Here is an 18,283-nt window from a genome sequence, read left to right as displayed (position 1 = left end):
CTCAATAAAGCTGCCTCCAAGTTGTGGGCAGCCCCATACAAGGCTCTCGTACCTAGTACTGAGGAGAGGAGAGTGTGCGTGTGCAGTTTTGGCCCAGGGTCACCAAAATTGGGGTTTTCCTCCAGTGTCTGGCTGGGTTACACAGGCAGTCCAGGCAGGGCCACGCATTGGACAGGCGCAGTTTGATCCAGATGTGTGAAAGTGGTTTTGCACAATTAACTACACACCCACCGTGCCAGTATCTTTCTTCACCACCACTCAGCTAACTTTGTCCATGCTCCCAGCACATCCCATGAACAACAGCTGCGTTCAGTCAGCTTTCCAAAGCGGAAACTCCTCAGCGAGTGAGTGAGAATTTCCATCGGGTGACATTGTGCTCTGCTCCTTCTCTCTCTCCCAACTCAGCCCTAACCTCAAGCTCCAGAGGCTTTTCGCTTCCCACTGCAAGCAAAGTTGTTCCTTTTCCCTCCACCCTGCTCTGCTCACAAGGTTAGCCAGCCAGACTGTGACCCAGCATAGAAGAAAACTGCTGTCCTGTCCCCTAAAAAAGGGGTGCATGTTTGTAAGGCCTGTTCATACCATCACCAGAATCAAGTGGTAAAGCTGTGTATGGACCATACCACTTTCTGATTCAGGCCCAAGGTTGCAAGTTTGAATAGTCTCCCAAGTTGGGGGCAGAACTCCACACCTATAGGAAAACAGAGTATCAGAGACCGGAGGGGGTTTCTCGATGAAAAGGAGTCACATTCAAGCATGCAATTCCACCCCTGCCCATAGGCTAAAGTGGCTTAGCGCAGAAGAGACCTGCAGGATCAAGCCAATGGCCTATCCAGTCCAACATCTTGTCCTCACAGTGGACACCCAGGTGTGTGTTGGAAACCCACAAGCAGGTAGATTTCCCAGGAGAAGAGGAAACTGTTGCCCTCTGGATCAGGGCAGTGCAACACATGGCCTGGGGTCCACATGTTATAATTTTTTTGGTGGCCCTCAGAAACATTTGATGCCCCTCCCCCACTCCTTGTGCTAGCTTTCAGGAACTGGGTAAAGGAGGCGCTGGGCTTTGTGAAGAAGGTGTGACGGCCCTGATGGGTTCCTAGAGTCCTCTTGCCTCCTTCCCGAAACCTGGTTAGCACTTTGCCAGCTTTGGGGAGGAGATCAGGGGTGCTGTAGGACCCTGCTGGAGCCTTGCGCCTCCTTCCCAAAGACTGGTGCCTCACTTAGCCAGCTTTGGGAAGGCAGCATGGGGTGTGTGTGTGTGTATGTGTCAAATTCTGGCCTCGTGCTCCACCCCACCACACCCCCACCACGAAACAAGGCAGTGTGTGAAAAGTTGGGCAGCCCTGCTCTAGATGCTGCTGGACTCCAACTCCCCTCAGCCCCAGCTAGCACGACTGATGGTCATAAATGATGGGAGTTGTAGTCCATCAACATCTGTCAGGCTACAGGTTCCCCACCCCCTTGCTTTACCCCTTGTTTCTATTGAATGTGCAAAGTATATTCCAGAAAGAATGCTTGACAGCTGGACCCTGCCATGTTACTAGGCTGGAGGACTGAGGTGTACTCACCTAAATTCCCCTTCTCTGTAACTTTCAGAGCCCGGCCTTTCTCTCTCTCCCTCTCTCACACACACCCACACAGCATTTCCAGGCAGAGTCCTCTGATGGGCTCCTTCTCTGTCAGTGGTTCCTGGCAGATTTATCTGGCTACAGTGGCAGCACTTCCTGCAGTGCTGGGACATTTATTTAATTCCCCACAATGCCTTAGCAATGCTAGGTCTGGGGAATTGTGGGAAACTGGAAGGTTGCTCAGATCCAGCCACCTGTTGTGGTGCAGAGTGCCAGGCCAGGGTGGGTGGGTAGGGTAAGGCCCAAGGTAGGCCTGTATTCTGTCCAAGCATTAGCAGATGCCAGCACTGCTCCTACACGTAATTGGAGGTGCAGAATGACAGATCACTCTGCTCAGAGCAGGAGCCCCAACCTGTTTTGTGTCCAAGAAGCACATTTGGAAACTGCGGTGAGACCACAAAATACTCACGTCTCAGAATCCATCCATGACAAGCAAAACACACAAATACACACACACACCAAATACACAGAGACCAAAAAATAAAAAAATAAAAAGCAGGCACAACTCCCACCCCCCAACAACAGGCAACCCACTCAAGCAAGCAAGCAACCCATGTAAAAAATAAAAGAAACTCAATTAAGAAAATTTAAGAGAGCAGAAGGGCACCTGAGAGTGCCATGATGCTGGTGGGTGTCCCCTTGACGACTCCAAGCTAAGAGCAACGAAATGCAAAAGATGAAATGGCTCCTATAGAAGAGGGCATTTCGACAGGTAAACGTAGATGGTCATAATAATAATAATAATTTATTTATACCCCGCCCATCTGGCTGGGTTTCCCCAAGGACTCTGGGTGATTTCCAACAAAAGATTAAAAATACATTAAAACATCAGTCATTAAAAACTTCCCTAAACAGGGCTGCCTTCAGATGTCTTCTAAAAGTCACAGATAGGTAGCCGTGTTGGTCTGCCATAGTCAAAACCAAAAAAATTCCTTCCAGTAGCACCTTAAAGACCAACTAAGTCAGTTCTTGGTATGAGCTTTCGTGTGCATGCACACTTCATCTGAAGAAGTGTGCATGCACACGAAAGCTCATACCAATAACTGACTTAGTTGGTCTTTAAGGTGCTACTGGAAGGAATTTTTTTTGTTCTAAAAGTCAGATAGTTATTTCCTTGACATCTGATGCGAATGCCCTCTGCCTGGTTCCCTGTAACCTCACTTCTCACAGGGAGGGAACCGCCAGAAGGCCCTCAGAGCTGGACCTCAGTGTCTGGGCTGAACGATGCGGGTGGAGATGCTCCTTCAGAAATACTGGGCCGAAGCCATTTAGGGCTTTAAAGGTCAGCACCAACACTTTGAATTGTGCTCAGAAATGTATTGGGAGCCAACGTTTGTAAAGGTGTAGTGGGTTTAGGAAAATCCACACCAGATGAAATCTCTTGGCTTACCTCAGAGGGTTGTTGTGAAGTTGAAAAGGGGAGGAAAACCATGTAAGGCAATCCTGTGAGGTGGATTCAGCTGAGAGGGAGTGACTGGTCCAAGGTCTCCCAGTGAGCTTTATGGCCAAGGGAGGATTTGAACCCTGGTCTCCAAGGTGCCCGTTCAAACACTCTAACAACACAGGCTTCACCATATAACTCTGAAGACAGACCCACCTGGTGGTGGTGGTTCCCCCCTCCCCCAGTTGCTCCAACTCTAAATTTCTGAATGTATTGTGAGCTTCTTTGCAGACACAAAAGAAAGGGAAATCGCCACTGTTTATTATATCATTGCTCCTTTATTTTATACACATATATTTACTTGCATTAAAAAAAAAAAACAACCCACACATTCACAAACAAGAGCACCGCAGTTAGGGTGAAATGGAGCAGGGAGAGCCTATATTTCTGTCTCTATGCTATATGACATCTAGAAGTATAAAAAAGGCAAATTATGAAAATAATATTGTAAATTCATTTCTTTTAAGTACATGAAACTAAACTCTAGTGCTGAGCAGAAGGGAAGAGAACGTTGTTGTCTTTTTAGGCTGAAGGATGTGTCCCCTGGTATATATTCTCTTTTTAAATACTGGTTCAGCAACCAAAACAGAGGCAAAATAACATATTTAACACTCCACTGAACATGTATGTTCAATTTTTCTATCCACCCCCCCCCCCATAAGAATATCTTGCTATTTTTTTTCAGCAAGAACACTTAAAGCAGATTATTAGGCACTCAATAGAAGGCAGTTTTCAAAGAAGTGTAAAAAAATAATAATTAAGCAAGCTTATTTTTCAGGAAGAATATTGCCCTAAGTGTAATGTTTTGCTTTTAAGAACAATGCAGGCAAGGATTTTTAATCCTTAGGTGAATAATTAAAGGCGCTTTTACAGCATAGATGCTGTTTTTCAGGATAGCAAATTGTTGGCTTTAAGCCCCCCCAATAGAGTCATTTTGCTTTCAACCTCCAAGAAAATACTGCTTATTTTGCTAAAGGCAACTAGAGGCAACTTCTGAATGCAGAGGAGTGAAGTCCCTTTTAGAGATTCAAGGCACTGCGATGGTAAACAGCTCACACACAAGCACTTTTGAGAACGGTGTGTCTTTCTGTCACCAAAAACCGTCAACCAGAAGCAAGCAAATTGCCCTTAATCTCTCACCAAGCAGGATCAGAAGTCTTTACTCCCCAGACATCAATAAGAATAAACCATAGAATAAACTCTCCATGGAGGTGGCAGAGGCAACTTCTGGAGAACTAGCCCTGCAGCCCTGCTTCTGTGCAGCTCCTGTGCGTTCTGACATAAGCCACATGCAGCAAATTGCCCCTTTGTTTCAGAGACCTCTTCAAGCACATCTCAACTACCTTTCAGGCATCTGTGTTCATTAGCAGCCAACAGCCCCCAAGTGACATCTTGCAAAGTGAGACAATGCCTTTAAGGCTCATCAAAAACTTTTCTTTTTTTAAACTGCCAGGCAAATATGTTAATGAAAGGAGAGGTCTCTCAACCCTTCCTGTCTGCAAGCAGAGAGGTCTGTTCTCTCAAGGCTCCGGCACTTTTAAGGTAAGGCCCTCTGAGCCCCGAACCAGGATCCCCTTGCCTGTTGAAAAGAAGATGCTGGTTATACACATTTGAGTAAGCCAGGGTCCTCTCTCCCTACAAACTCTCACACACACCCATGCAACTATCAGAAATGCAAGCTGGCAGCCTGGACAGGAAGCAGCCATGAAGGTGGAAGATTTCGTGGCTGGTGAAGGAGCATGCATGCAGTGGAAAAGAAAGAGGTGTCTATGAACTGTGCAAGAAGAATGCAGGAAGGTCTTGTGTTCATATAAAAACATCTGGCCGGGGACCAACATGGGAATATTCTGGCAATCTCCTTCAATCAAGGATAATGCCCCCAGTGCAATTCCCCCCTCACAGGGATGTGCACCTCCAGTACCACCATTAGAAAACAAACAGAACCACCCTCAAAACCCTGAATATTGGAGCTCTTAGCTAGCCACGCCTTGCAAATGTACAGGGAGTGGCAAAGGACAAGCATGCAAAAAGGAAACAATGCTTGTGCAAAGGGCAGGGAATGAAGGGGGCAGAATGAGCATGGGAAACGTGAAGCGTGTGAGGTTTTGAAACTGACACACTTGTGCAAACAGCGGGGGTGGAGAAAAGATCGAGCGTGCAACAAGTGACGAGCACAAGGCAAAACCAAAAAAGTTTAACTGGGAAGGAGGAATGTAAAAATGTGAAAAGATTAATGGAAAGAAAGAAAAATGGAAGAAAAGAGTGGAAGAGACAAAAGCAAAAAAGAAGAGGGTGGGAGCATGGAAAAAGATGGGAAGGCAGTGCTTAAAAGATGCCTTTGCTTTCCCCTTCTGCTCCCCTTCCCCATCTCTTTACATCCTCCCTCCTTCTTGACCTTCTCTGTCCTGACCCGCGTTGCCACCAGCTGTTCTCTACCCTTGGATGAATATCAGCCGTGCGGAATACACCAGGTCAGCCACATACACCAGGAGATTGATGGCTGTCAGGACAGCTATAGCAACAAGCTTGTCCCAGTCACACATTGTGGTTGAACTGCAAAAACGGGGTCGAGACGAACTGCCATCATGCTTGCTGTCGAACTTATAGATGGGCCAGATGATGGTGGCTGTTGCGTACATGAGCACAGCCAAGAGCGTATAGCCACTGAGGAACTTGTTGAACGGACACGGCAGCCAGCCAGTGCATTCGCCAATGCAGAGGATGATGACCAACAGCGAGAGGATGAAACAGATGCAGTAGACAGCCATGCACCACTGGAGACCTTCTGGTTTATCGTAGGAAACCGGATCGCTGATGAAGACGAAGATGATGCAGGCAATAAAGGTCTCCACCACCTTGAGCAGCCCAGGGACAGTGGCCATGTAGCCAGTGACTTCTCCTGGTTTGGCTTTGGTTATGCCAACCTCTGTGGAGTATGCCAAGAAGGAGAGGCATGAGAACACAGTGGCAGAAATGAGGTACGGACGTTCTCTGCGGGAGGGATTTTGGTTCTGAATGTAGGTGACCGGGTAGATGATGGAAGCCGAGAGGCACATCAAGGTGGCATACATGGCGAATGTGATGGGGAAGTTCTTCCAGGAAACTGGCATGCGGTGCTGGAGGCCGGCAAACTCCACCACCAAGATGACAATAGTGATGGCGAAGGAAGCGCACCACGAGAACATGCACCAGTCGCCATTGCGACTATGCCACTTGTCGATGTGGACCACCAGGCTGAAGGTGACACACGTGAAGAGGACCTCCAGCAGACGGACAATGCCCAGCTGAGAGGTCAAGGCGGAGGTGTTGCCCACGGACTTTGAGCGGGTTACCGGCATCGTGCAAATATCTAGGGGAAAGAATGCAAAACACACAATGTAAGATTACGATGGAGCAGTTCATGGCCCAGTAGTCAGGGTGATGATCTGGAAAGTATCTCATTACACAAACTGATTCACGTTAGTTCAGGTTTGAGGAACCTGTGGCCCTCCAGATGTTGCTGGGTATGGCTCCCATCACTTCCATCCCTGTCTGGATCCCTACAACATCTGGAGGGCCACTGGCTCCCCCTCTCTGCCTTCAATGTTGCTGTCTCTCGGAAAGCCAGTGTGGTGTAGTGGTTAGAGTGTCAGACTAGGTCCGGGGAGACGCAGGTTCAAATCCCCACTCACTGAGTAAACTTGGGCCCACAAGAGTCTAATAAAAATAAAAAACCTGGGAAGAGGACCACATGCACCATTCCTGAGCTCCTTGGAGTAAGGATAGGATATAACTGCAATACATACCTGTCTCGTCCTGTTACCCAATCTGTGACATGTATGTTCCCAGCAGTGTTACTGCCCCTCTCTCATGATAGAAACCAAGGTAACCCCCACAAAGCAGAGAGCAACAGTTTTGCTCTTGCCATGGAATAAATATTAATGAGAGATGAACACCTTTAAATAGGTGCCTAGAGTCTATCAAAATAAACAATGGCAGCTGGATATATGATGCCAGACACAAATTGTGATCCACCAGTGTTCGCAGGAGATATCTGAGCTGACTTCAGAGAATCCAGATCGGTATCAGATGCCTGGCCAGATATTGCAAGCCTCAGAACCACCACTCGCCTACAGCAAGAAAGAAGTGACCTCAATAAGGTTGAGGTAGGAAACGCTTGTGGTATAAAATAATGCTGGGGGGTTTATCAGCATGGTTGTTGCCAGGACAACAAAACTGTTTAGCAACGCATGAGCAATGAGGAAGCAGATGTGGGGGAAGAGTGCAAGGGGTCTACCAAAAGGTGGGTCCTCTCACATCCGGAGCATCACCACAGGAAGTGCAACAGGAAGCACCTCAAAGAGGTAGTCGCTCTTGCTGCACGGTCTTATCGTTTCCATCATTGTGCTGCCTGTGCCAATTCTGCTGGCGCGTTTGAAAGTTAGCAGCAATCGCAACAGGGGTCAGCAGTGCACAGGCATGGCGAGGCTTGCAGAGGCTGGGCGCAGCCTCTCTCTCTCTCTCATATACATACAGTGGTGTACCCAGAAGCCACCTCCAATTCACCTCATGGGGACGTGGGTGGCGCTGTGGGTTAAACCACAGAGCCTAGGACTTGCCGATCAGAAGGTCGGCAGTTCGAATCCCCGCGACGGGGTGAGCTCCCGTTGCTCGGTCCCTGCTCCTGCCAACCTAGCAGTTTGAAAGCACATCAAAGTGCAAGTAGACAAATAGGTACCGCTCCGACAGGAAGGTAAACGGCGTTTCCATGCGCTGCTCTGGTTCACCAGAAGCGGCTTAGTCATGCTGGCCAAATGACCCGGAACCTGTACGCCGGCTCCCTAGGCCAATAAAGTGAGATGAGCGCCGCAACCCCAGAGTCGGCCACGACTGGACCTAATGATCAGGTGTCCATTTACCTTTAACCTTTTACCCAGAAGCCACCTCAAATGGCTACTCCACCACTGACTTAAGACACTTCCCCAGGCAGGAATTCAAGCACACACCCTCAAAATAATGTAAGAGTTTTAATCATCCTGTTCTCCTACTCCCAATTAGCATGGTTAAAGAGCATGCCTTTCCCACCAACTGACTTTCTAATCTCCCTTAGTGATTGTGTGCTATTAGGAAAGGGGCTTGCCTTCAGCAATGCGTTTGTTGGGGGTCCCAAGACTACTCCAGAACCCATTACGCCAACAGCACTGCCCTTCAGACGACTCGTGTGGTGCCACAGTTAAAATGCTGGCCTAAGATCAGTGAGAACCAGGTTCAAATCCTCACTCATCCAAGAAGTACCGTATACTAAAGTAACACTTGGCAAGTCAAAGTCCTGCAGTCTAACCTACCTCACAGGGTTGTTGTGAAGGATAAAAGGGTGGGGAGGACAACATACCTAATCCTGAACTCTCTCAGAGGAAGGACAGGTTTAAAACCACTGCATTTTCAAGTCCCCCAGAACGATTTTGGAAAAATGGTCAGATCCTAGAGAGCAAAGGTGTGGGTGTGGGTGTGATTTTACTCTTGCATGGGGGAGATACATTTGCTTCACTGCATTCACACTTCCTCCAAACAAATATACAAACCAGAGCACAGCTATCTTTCGAAATTCATGTTTCTCTTAATTTTGCAACGCCGGTCCAAAAATAACCATATAAAAAGGAAAGCGTACAAAGATTGCATTAGAGAAAAATGTACAGAAATTGCTTATATAAATGAAAACAATATGCAAAAAAAAAGTCTGTTTGGGTAAAATGGCATACAAAAACGCTCACAACAGATGTGTATAAATCTTTGCATGTCTCTTGAAAAAAATACAAGCTGATGTGAAAGCATGGCAAACTGTACTTAAATTATAAAAATGAAAAGTGGGGCGATGTATTTTTTTTAAAAAAACAAAACCCAGAATCTTTATAGACCACAGACATGTTGTTAGAGAGCGAGATAACTCTTATTTATTTTTAAACTACTTCAATGTTAAGTTCTCCTGAAGACAAAACAAGACGATGGGGGGAGGCATGGTTGCATCGCCTGAGTTTGTTTGAAAAATAGCTAATGCAGCCACAGGATATGAAGATAATTTGGATCATGACTGCAATGCAGAGGAAGGAGGATTCTGTTGTCTCCCCTTGTCTCTCGTGGGGCTAAACATACTGGTATCCCACTTGGTACCTCAGCCTGTTTCAGTTAAGTCTAGCTACAAAGGACTTAGGAGAAGTTCTTCCTAAATTTTAGGGATCAAACATAAGCTTACTGAGATGGGAACAAAACACACAGAACGTTACCATAGGGATATGTTTTAAGGGATAAGAATTTATTTTCCTTCTCCCTTGGAAGAAGAAAAAAGGCTATAAAGTAGCCTGGCATCAACACCAGTATCCTTTAGGTGCCAGGCAGAAAGATTATTATGTACCCAGGCATCTGAAATGTTAGCATTAGTCCCTTTTTGAGGTTTTCTCCCCTGGCTTCCTGCTCTTTCGCCTGTTTTTATTATTATTGAATTGCTCAGCTTTTAGATTTTGCACATCACCCTGAAATCTACCATGGCAAAGGGTGGCATATAAATGTTTTAAAATAAATGAGCTTAAATAAATAATATATATAAACATAAACAAATAATAAATTAGCATCAAAAAGATGGGGTGGGGTGGCTAACCCAGCCTTTGCCACTGAGGGCATCCCACGTGGTCCTTAACCACTAAGAGTGGTGTTATGCAGGCATAACCAGGTATCCTGCTTTACAGAAGAAGTCCTCTCTGTCTGGTTTAAAGATAATGATATAAATAAACACGTATAAAAATAGAATAAATGCAATGCAAAAATTCATTTCTTTAAAAAAATCAACAGTGAGCATCTGGACAGCAGACTTAGCAGAACACACAGGAGCTCAACCTGGCCACAGCGTTTCCCACTAGGGCAAGACATCTCTCAGACCAGCCTACCTCACAGGGTGGTGGGGAGGATGTAATTGGAAAGTGGGGGGAGGGGGGAGAGAAACCGTGCACACCACCTTAAGCTCCTAGGAGGAAAGCTGGGATATCAATGTTTTGTAACAAGATGTACAAATCAGTAAATAGCCAGTACAGTGGTACCTTGGGTTAAGTACTTAATTCATTCTGGAGGTCCGTTCTTAACCTGAAACTGTTCTTAACCTGAAGCACCACTTTAGCTAATGGGGCCTCCCGCTGCTGCATGATTTTTGTTCCCCTGAAGCAAAGTTCTTAACCGGAGGCACTATTTCTGGGTTAGTGGAGTCTGTAACCTGAAGCGTCTGTAACCTGAAGTGTATGTAACCCGAGGTACCACTGTATATGCAAATCTTATGCAAACCTGCACCATTTCCTTTTATCCCATTTTTAGCAATGCATTTCTTTTCATTTCCTCTTTTTTGGCAAAGCAAAAAGTGGTCAGTCCTAACTGTGACTTCCAAACAACTGGGCGAGAGTAGATGGGAATTCCTAGGGGAGGGGGGTCTGGAAAAGCATCTCAGCTGGGTTAAAATTAGGTTAGAGGCGTTGGGAGCAACATTCTCTCTGTGTGTCTGTCAGACAAAGGCAGAACTGCTCTTGGCCTTTCGTCAGGGGAAGACACTTCCTCATCTGGATTTCCTGCAAGGGCCCAGGCAAGGCCAGCAGGCAGAGATATTTGCCTGGAGGTGGGGGGTGGGGAGGTGGGAGCCATTTGCACTGTTATCCATATAAGGCCAGGAGAAAATCCCGCTTTACCCAAAGTTGGACATTTGGTTTCAATCATGCGCTGCTTCCCAGCTGGAATGGAGGAGGGAATGCTCTGGCTGGGCTCACAGCCATCTCCTCTGTCTTCCTTCTGGGCCATCTCTCAAAAAATCACAATTCCCTTCCCTCCCTTTTAGAAGCGGAGGACAGTTCCCCCCCCCCCACTACCACCACGCCGCCTCCATCAGCAGCTACAACTTCCTTTCCTTGTTTGTGTTTTGGAAGCCAGAGTCCCTTTAGCCAAGATGCTGGTTTGGGTGGGCGAAGAGGTGGAAGGAGGGAATGGCAGAAAGAGAAGGGAAGCAGCTGTGGAAGTAGAGAGGCGACAATAAAAAGGCATTTGAAACCCTGCCTGGCATGTCGCAAGAACCTCTTCTGAGCTACCCACCCTCTTCGCATTTGGGTCACTGATTGGGCAAAGGGGTAATCAAAGCAGTTGTGCAAGTCGTGCCACAAAAGTAGGGTTGCCCAGTAAAATCTAACCAGCCTGCCCAGACAAATGCAGCTATGTCAGTTATTTGGGGGAAGAGACCAAAGAAGTGAGGGGCAGGGAATTAAGAGAGAGGACCAGTTCCTGTGACACTTTCCTGCCCGGTTTTCCAGCAGTAATGCACAGGTCCAGTTTATACATAACAGCAGAATCAAGGGGGTGGGGACCTTTCTTGGACACTGCCACTTCAGGCTGCAAGGAAGGACCTGCCACTGCCACACACACCCTGCATTCCTTGCATTTAGAAAACTAATGCCTTGTGGAGAGTTTAACCCTAGCAGGCTGGTTTACTGTGTGCAGAGGACCATTTCAGAGGACCTCAAGAACACATCCAAAGAAGCAGCCTAAGATGTTACTCCCTACCTGCAACCTGAAAAAGTAGATTCCATATTATTCCCCCGTGCATATGAACTAAGTGACTATTCACAGTCCCAAATTATTCCAAGAGCATTATCAAAATCCACCACTACAGCTTTCAAGGCTTTAAAGAGGGAAGAGTGCCCAGAGCTCTTTACATTATCATCACATGGACAACAGGGAGTGGCTAATCTTTTTTTTATGCTGAAGGCTGCATCGCCTTATTGCAATGTTTCTGGGGGTTGCATGTCGCTGGCGGCTGTGCCCAAAGAGTGGGCATAGGCAGCTCATGCCCATCACACACTGAGTCCCCCATCAGCTGATTTATGCAGCTAAAAATACTAAAGCACCTCAGCAGTGCTGTGGAAGGCTCTTCCAAGAACAAGAACCGGATTATAATCTCCATTTGGCAAATGTGAGGCAGCTGAGAGGGCAGCAGGTTACTTAAGGCTGCCCTCAAAATCCATGAAAGAAGGAGTGTTTTCAAGCAGGGTTGAGGAGCCTCTCTCAGCCGAGGGCCACACTATCGCAAGGAGAAGCTCCCTGGGGCCGCATCCCAATGATGGGTGTGGTCAGAAAAAGGGATGTGATGCTCAGGGATGTGAAAACTAGGCTACATTCCAGGCATGCAAAGCAGGACATTTCCAGCTTCCCCGTCCAAGCAAGTAAAAGGGACTAGTACACCTCAAGAACACATCTCAAGACAGGCAAAAAAGCATTTGAGGAGGACTGGTGTGGAGAGCAGACTGAGAAGAAAGGTGTGGCCTCAAGAGAGCCTTGAGGACCAGACTGAGAAGACTTGAGGGCATGGGCGTGGTCAGAATTTATGTTGGGGGGAGGGCAGAACCTCATTTAGTTAAGTATTTTTATTGATTTACTTGATTCGGGGGGGGGGGGCAGCTGCTCCCGCTGGCTATGGCCATGCTTGAGGGACACATTTCACCTTTATGCCTAAGGATCCCCACCCCCGATTTAAGGCAAAACTTCACATGATCCATTATCTATATGCAATGAAGCATGATGCAACCTCACACAGCTCTTTAATGCTACTAAAAAGGCTCTCTGAAGAAATGGCTCTGCGGTTCCACTAAGCGACACAGATCATTATCAAGAAAGTATTAGCTAACTCTTAGCTAGAAACCTTGAGCATACAAGGAGGAAATGCCCAAGGTAGGGAACTAAACATGTGGCAGAAGAACAGCCACCCCCCCACACACACTCATGCCCACTTCAGATAAGGAGGCTGGAAAATGGTCGAGCTGTAGGAGAGGTGCCACCCAAGGAAAATAAAGAGCTAGGGTCTTCATGACCAGATTGTCCGGAAAAACTCAAAATCCGTGAGCGGGATGAGAGTATAATGGGAAGGCAAGGTTGGGAGTTTGGGATTCTCTGGGCGAGGCATCTAATGAGATGAAAGAGATCAAGAGGGTATGGGATGGGGGGTGATTCAAGGTTTACATAAATAAGACTCTAGGAATCTCTCCTTTTTAAGTATTAACAGCCAGGAGATATTCTAAACATTTCATCCTATAACTTTCCAAACATGATGATTTATTGATCAGCAAATCAAGACACCGGATTTGACAAAGGAATCTTTCCATGCAACTGGAGAAGAATGGAAGAAAACCAAAGGTTAATATTTTAGAAAGTTAGTTCCAAAATCTGTCAGTCCAGGCGGTGGTTTTTTTTTGCACTAAAGCGTGTAAGTGGAGCTACAGGTCTTCAGTATGTGCCACAAGTAGCTAACAGAGGCATTCACTGGCTAGAAAAGTCACTGTGCATTAAAACAGCCTGCAGGCTTTTGTGAAGTCTCCTTTACAAAAATGCATCGCACACTCTGAGGCATGCTCTCTCACACTGCAAAGCACGCAGTACTGTCACAAATGCACATCACACATGTATTCCCCCCCCCCAAAATGGCATACGCTATCAATCGAGGGAAATCAGCCAGCCTGCTGTACGCATCATGCATGACATATATAGCACACAGACGCTGTGAAACATGACTTCCATCTTGAGAAATGCAAACACTCCCATTGTGGCCACACCCCATGGACAAACCTGGGAATTATAGAGACGTATCTGATACAGTTTGTGCAGAAACAAGCCCCACCGCGACCAGTGGGGTTTGCTTTTGAGTATTCGGAATTGCAACCTCTCAGGGATAATTTCCTGCATGCGTTCCAGAGAGACAACCATGGTTCTCTTTGGTTTCTTCCCTTGCTAATAATAGACTAAAAGCCTTCTGGCAACAAAGGTGGACAAACTACCCCAGAAGGAGCACGGCAAACCCCCCACCAGAGGTACTGACCCTCCCCTTCTGCACGGACTTGCGTATATTTAGTTGCCAGGCTTCTCCTTTAATGGTTTATTTTATTTTGTCCCTGAAGTGTTTCTGGTGCGAACTGCGTTTCACTGTCAGAGCCCTGTGGCACCTTAAAAGTCTTGTTGTTGTTCTTACCGATAGTCACACCTTCCAGAACACACCCAGGCCAACATGCCCTGCCCTGGCATCCCTACACACAAACAGCTGCCAAAATTAGGTTCACAAGGCATTCCATTGTTTCTATTATTGCTACTATTTTTAAGGGAATGAGGAAGTGGAATCAGAGGTATCAATCAAATCCCATTAAGTTCCAAGTCGGCCACACCTACCCCTCAAAACTATATAGAAGGGTCTGGTGACTTCTGCTTCAGTGTATCTGAAGAAGTGTGCATGCACACGAAAGCTCATACCAGTAACAAACTTAGTTGGTCTCTAAGGTGCTACGGGAAGGAATTTTTGTTTGTTTGTTTGTTTGTTTCGACAAACAGTAAGTGGATCACTTAAAAAAATAAAAAATCAAGAGGGAGAGGTGTTATTGGCATGGTGTGGTGCCCCAAAAATGGTGATGCACAAAAAGTTCATAAACAGAGCAGCATCCTAAGGAAATCTCACGGCGGTCACGCCCTTTTCCCAAGTTGGCAGAAGCTGGAATACACCATTCCTCGGGAAATCCAGTAAGCTCCCAGCCACCCACTCTCCCCAATATTCTGGCTCCCAGCGCTTCTTGGGTTTAACTTCCCACGGACTTTTCTAATGAACCAGGAATCCGGGCGGGTTCCCCGATTCTCCCTCCCCCTCCTAGTTTTAACCCTCTGAAACCTCCTCTCGGCTCCCCAACTCTCTCTCTCTCTCTCTTCACTGTATCCTTCCCTTTCTCCTACAGAGAACCCAGGAATTCTGGCTCGAACCCCTTCGCCCCCAGCGCAGCAGCCCGCCTCCCTCCCTCCAGCACCCAAGACTTTTCTTTCCTGAAGAAGCGACTTACTTCCAGAGCGGGGTGGAGAGTGCACGTCTGGAAGGTAGCCTGAAGGTGGGCACGCACGTTGCAGCAACCGAGGCTGGGAGAAGATGCTCTGGTCTGATCACGGGAAAACGGCAAGACGAGGGACTCGTGGCTGGGACAGGAGGAGAGAGGGGTGGGGCGAGTCCCCCACCCCACACACAGACAGGCAGGCAGGAGGCTGGGAGAGGGTGGGCCGTGGGCGGAGACAGGGAGGTAGTAGAGGAGGCGGGAGCGGCGAGGAGGAGAAGGCGGTGGAGGTTGAGGGGAGAAGACCCGGGAAGGCGGAGAGTGGACTTTGTGTTATTGCTGTTGCCGGGAGCCAAAAAGTACACAACGATACACACACCACCGCACCCGCAAGGAGGGTCCGTCCCCCCCGCTGACTCAGACAGAAACGATTCACGGTTCTCGACCCGGCTACTCATTACTCAAAGCGGCCAGCCAGATGCGTGCAAGGCGCTGGTTCAGCAGCAGCAGTAGGGCCTGGAGGCTTGTTGCGCGCCCGGCGCTCAAAGCAACAGGCGTTTTGCACGCACGCTGCGCCTAGCCATGGAGGTTTCATTTATCCCGCGCGGTCGAGAGATCCAGCCCTCCCTGCATTTTGCTTTAATCACGTGGCAGTGAGTTCCGTAAGCCAACTGGGGACGCGAGACGCAGAGATAGCATTTCCCTGCTTTCTTCCCCCCACTTTTTTTTTTTAAAAAACGTGTCCTGATCCTCTGCCTTTAACACCGGAATGATTTAGCCGGCGGCGAAAGCCCCCGACACCCAGCAGACCGTGGAGACAGAAGTACCGAGAGGAAACTTCGTCTACCAGATCCAGGCGTGCGAAAGGCTGGAGGACCCCTCGCCACGCTACAATTCCCATCACCTTCAAACCACAGTTCCCAGGATTCCTTCTGGGGCGTGTGTGCTTTAAATGCAGGGTGCATGCATAGTCCAAAGATCTATATAAACAGATGCTTCTAAAACAGATGCACCCAAGGTCAGGAAAGCATAAGGCAGTAGCCCCTTCCCCTTTGCATCCGCACCCGCTACCAAAAGAGCTTCTCTGCAGAGGCAGACTGAGAGATCGGTGTGATAGGGAGGACCACGTTCAAATCCCCCCTCTGTAGTGAATCTTTTCCTTCTATCTAAGCCAGTGGCACGTCCGCCTCAGATCCTGCGGCAGTGAATTCCATCAGTTACATATGCATAATTTAAAGACCTTTCTTTCTCTTGTTCTGAATCTGCTGCCGCTAATTCCACTGGCTGGTCTCGAAGCTCTTACGTTATTATTTTATTAACTTTACCACTACCCATTGTTTTATGAACTTTTCTAATGCCTCCCCTTTTGGTAGTCTTCCCCGCTACCCTACCCCCTGCCCATATTTATATCCTTTTTCATGCTCCAAAAAAAACAAACCCCGTGGTTATTTTCACTGGCATTTTCTGTTTCTTCTCCAGCTTTGGGCTTCTTAAAAAGTGCCTGCTGAAGGTCTGGCTAGGCTGCCACTCCCCACTGTTACAGGCTGATCTCATTACAGCAGACCTGTCTCCTCCTCTTCTTCCTGTCGTATTTCCACTGCCCATCTCTGCAGAACAGAAGGTTCTTTCACACCTAACCTCTCCCCTCCTTTTATAGAAAGGGAAAATCAAATTAGATGGCCTCTCCAATGTAAACACAAAAACAAAGAACAGCCTTTTTTAGGGCTCATGCAGCATAGCGGCAAAGGGAGTGCTAGCATCCCATTTGAATATCACCTCTGCCATGAACTCAGTACAGTACACAACAACAACAACAACAACAACAACAACAACAACAACAACAAGAAGGCAGTACAGTGGTACCTTGGGTTAAGTACTTAATTCATTCCAGAGGTCCGTTCTTAACCTGAAACTGTTCTTAACCTGAAGCACCACTTTAGCTAATGGGGTCTCCTGCTGCCGCCGCGCCGCCAGAGCCTGATTTCTGTTCTTATCCTGAAGCAAACTTCTTAACCTGAAGCACTATTTCTGGGTTAGCAGAGTCTGTAACCTGAAGCATATGTAACCCGAGGTACCACTGTATATAACTGCAATGAATGAATGAATGAATGAATGCAGGGGTACCTCGGGTTACATACGCTTCAGGTTACGTACGCTTCAGGTTACAGACTCCACTAACCCATAGTGTTAAGCCTCGGGTTAAGAACTTTGCTTCAGGATGAGAACAGAAATCGTGCTTCGGCGGTGTGGTGGCAGCAGTGGGAGGCCCCATTAGCTAAAGTGGTGCTTCAGGTTAAGAACAGTTTCAGGTTAAGAGCGGACCTCAGGAACGAATTAAGTACATAACCAGAGGTACCACTGTACATGGTGTTAGGGCAAACTACCCTTGGCTGCCTACACTCCATACATTTAAAGCACATGGCTTTCATTCAAAGAATATTGGGAACTGTAGTTTACCCCCAGAGCTACAGATCCCAGTACCCTTTTTTAAAAAAAACTATGGTTCCCAGTATTTTCCTTTTTGTGTGTGCTTTAAATGTACATGGCCTCAGTCCTCCCCACACCATTTGCAATATGGAGGATAATAATACTACCTCATGAGAAGACTCCCTGGAAAAGACCCTGATGTTGGGAAAGATGGAGGGCACAAGGAGAAGGGGGCGACAGAGATGGTTGGACAGTGTTCTCAAAGCTACCAGCCTGAGTTTGACCAAACTGCGGGAGGCAGTGGAAGACAAAAGTGCCTGGCGTGCTCTGGTCCATGGGGTCACGAAGAGTTGGACACGACTAAACAACTATAAAAAACAACAAAATCTTACAGCACTGGTCTTCCACTGGTGGGGCACAGCCTGATCCAAGCTGGGTGGCCACAGGAGCATCATGCAAATAAAAAGTTAGAGAATTTGGAATCAGAGCCTTTTGCAAATCGCCTAGAAACCTACCTGTAAATTCCTAATCTGTCTTTTATTCATCCTTGCTTTCAACCCCCACCCACAGAATGCAAACCCCACTGCAGTGCAGGTTCATCTAAACACAGATTAGTTACTATCATAACACATTTTAGCTACCTTGCCAAAGGTCTCTCCGCACCTATCCCCAAAACACCCCGATTAGCAAAAGTGAGGGTTCTAATCTGCAATAGTCCAGAACAAACAGGTAGCACTTATTCTGGATCAGTTCATCAGATTCAGCAGAGCAATTACGTATATGCAGCATTACAGAAAATCCAGGGGTTTGATCTACTGGACTTGACCCACTTTGGCTTTGCCAGTAAACCCAGTCTCCCCACCTCCTTGCCTTATTTATTCCAATCCCCAGCACCCCACTGTCCTCCCATGGCTCTTCTCATAATTGTATGCTTATCC

The 18,283-nt window shown here is 47.3% G+C and overlaps 1 protein-coding gene across 1 annotated transcript; it reads right to left on the bottom strand.

Annotated features, from left to right (window-relative positions):
• Positions 1-3,324: 3,324 nt before the first annotated feature.
• On the bottom strand, positions 3,325-15,406 carry MYADM (myeloid associated differentiation marker). The gene is made up of 2 exons (XM_083707827.1): positions 14,934-15,406; positions 3,325-6,415 (listed from the first exon to the last, which is right to left on the bottom strand). Exon 2 carries the CDS (start codon positions 6,402-6,404, stop codon positions 5,499-5,501), a length of 906 nt encoding a protein of 301 aa, XP_083563953.1. The 5' UTR covers positions 6,405-6,415; positions 14,934-15,406; the 3' UTR covers positions 3,325-5,498.
• Positions 15,407-18,283: the final 2,877 nt, after the last annotated feature.

Source organism: Podarcis gaigeae (assembly GCF_964106915.1).
Source record: "Podarcis gaigeae genome assembly, chromosome: 13".
NCBI classification, from domain to species: Eukaryota; Metazoa; Chordata; class Lepidosauria; order Squamata; family Lacertidae; genus Podarcis; species Podarcis gaigeae.
The sequence above is the reverse complement of the archived record's forward strand: the minus strand, read 5'-3'. Positions and strand labels throughout refer to the sequence as shown.

Excerpts from the sequence above, each read along its gene's own strand:
- MYADM (XM_083707827.1), bottom strand. The coding sequence starts at position 6,404 with ATGCCGGTAACCCGCTCAAAGTCCGTGGGCAACACCTCCGCCTTGACC.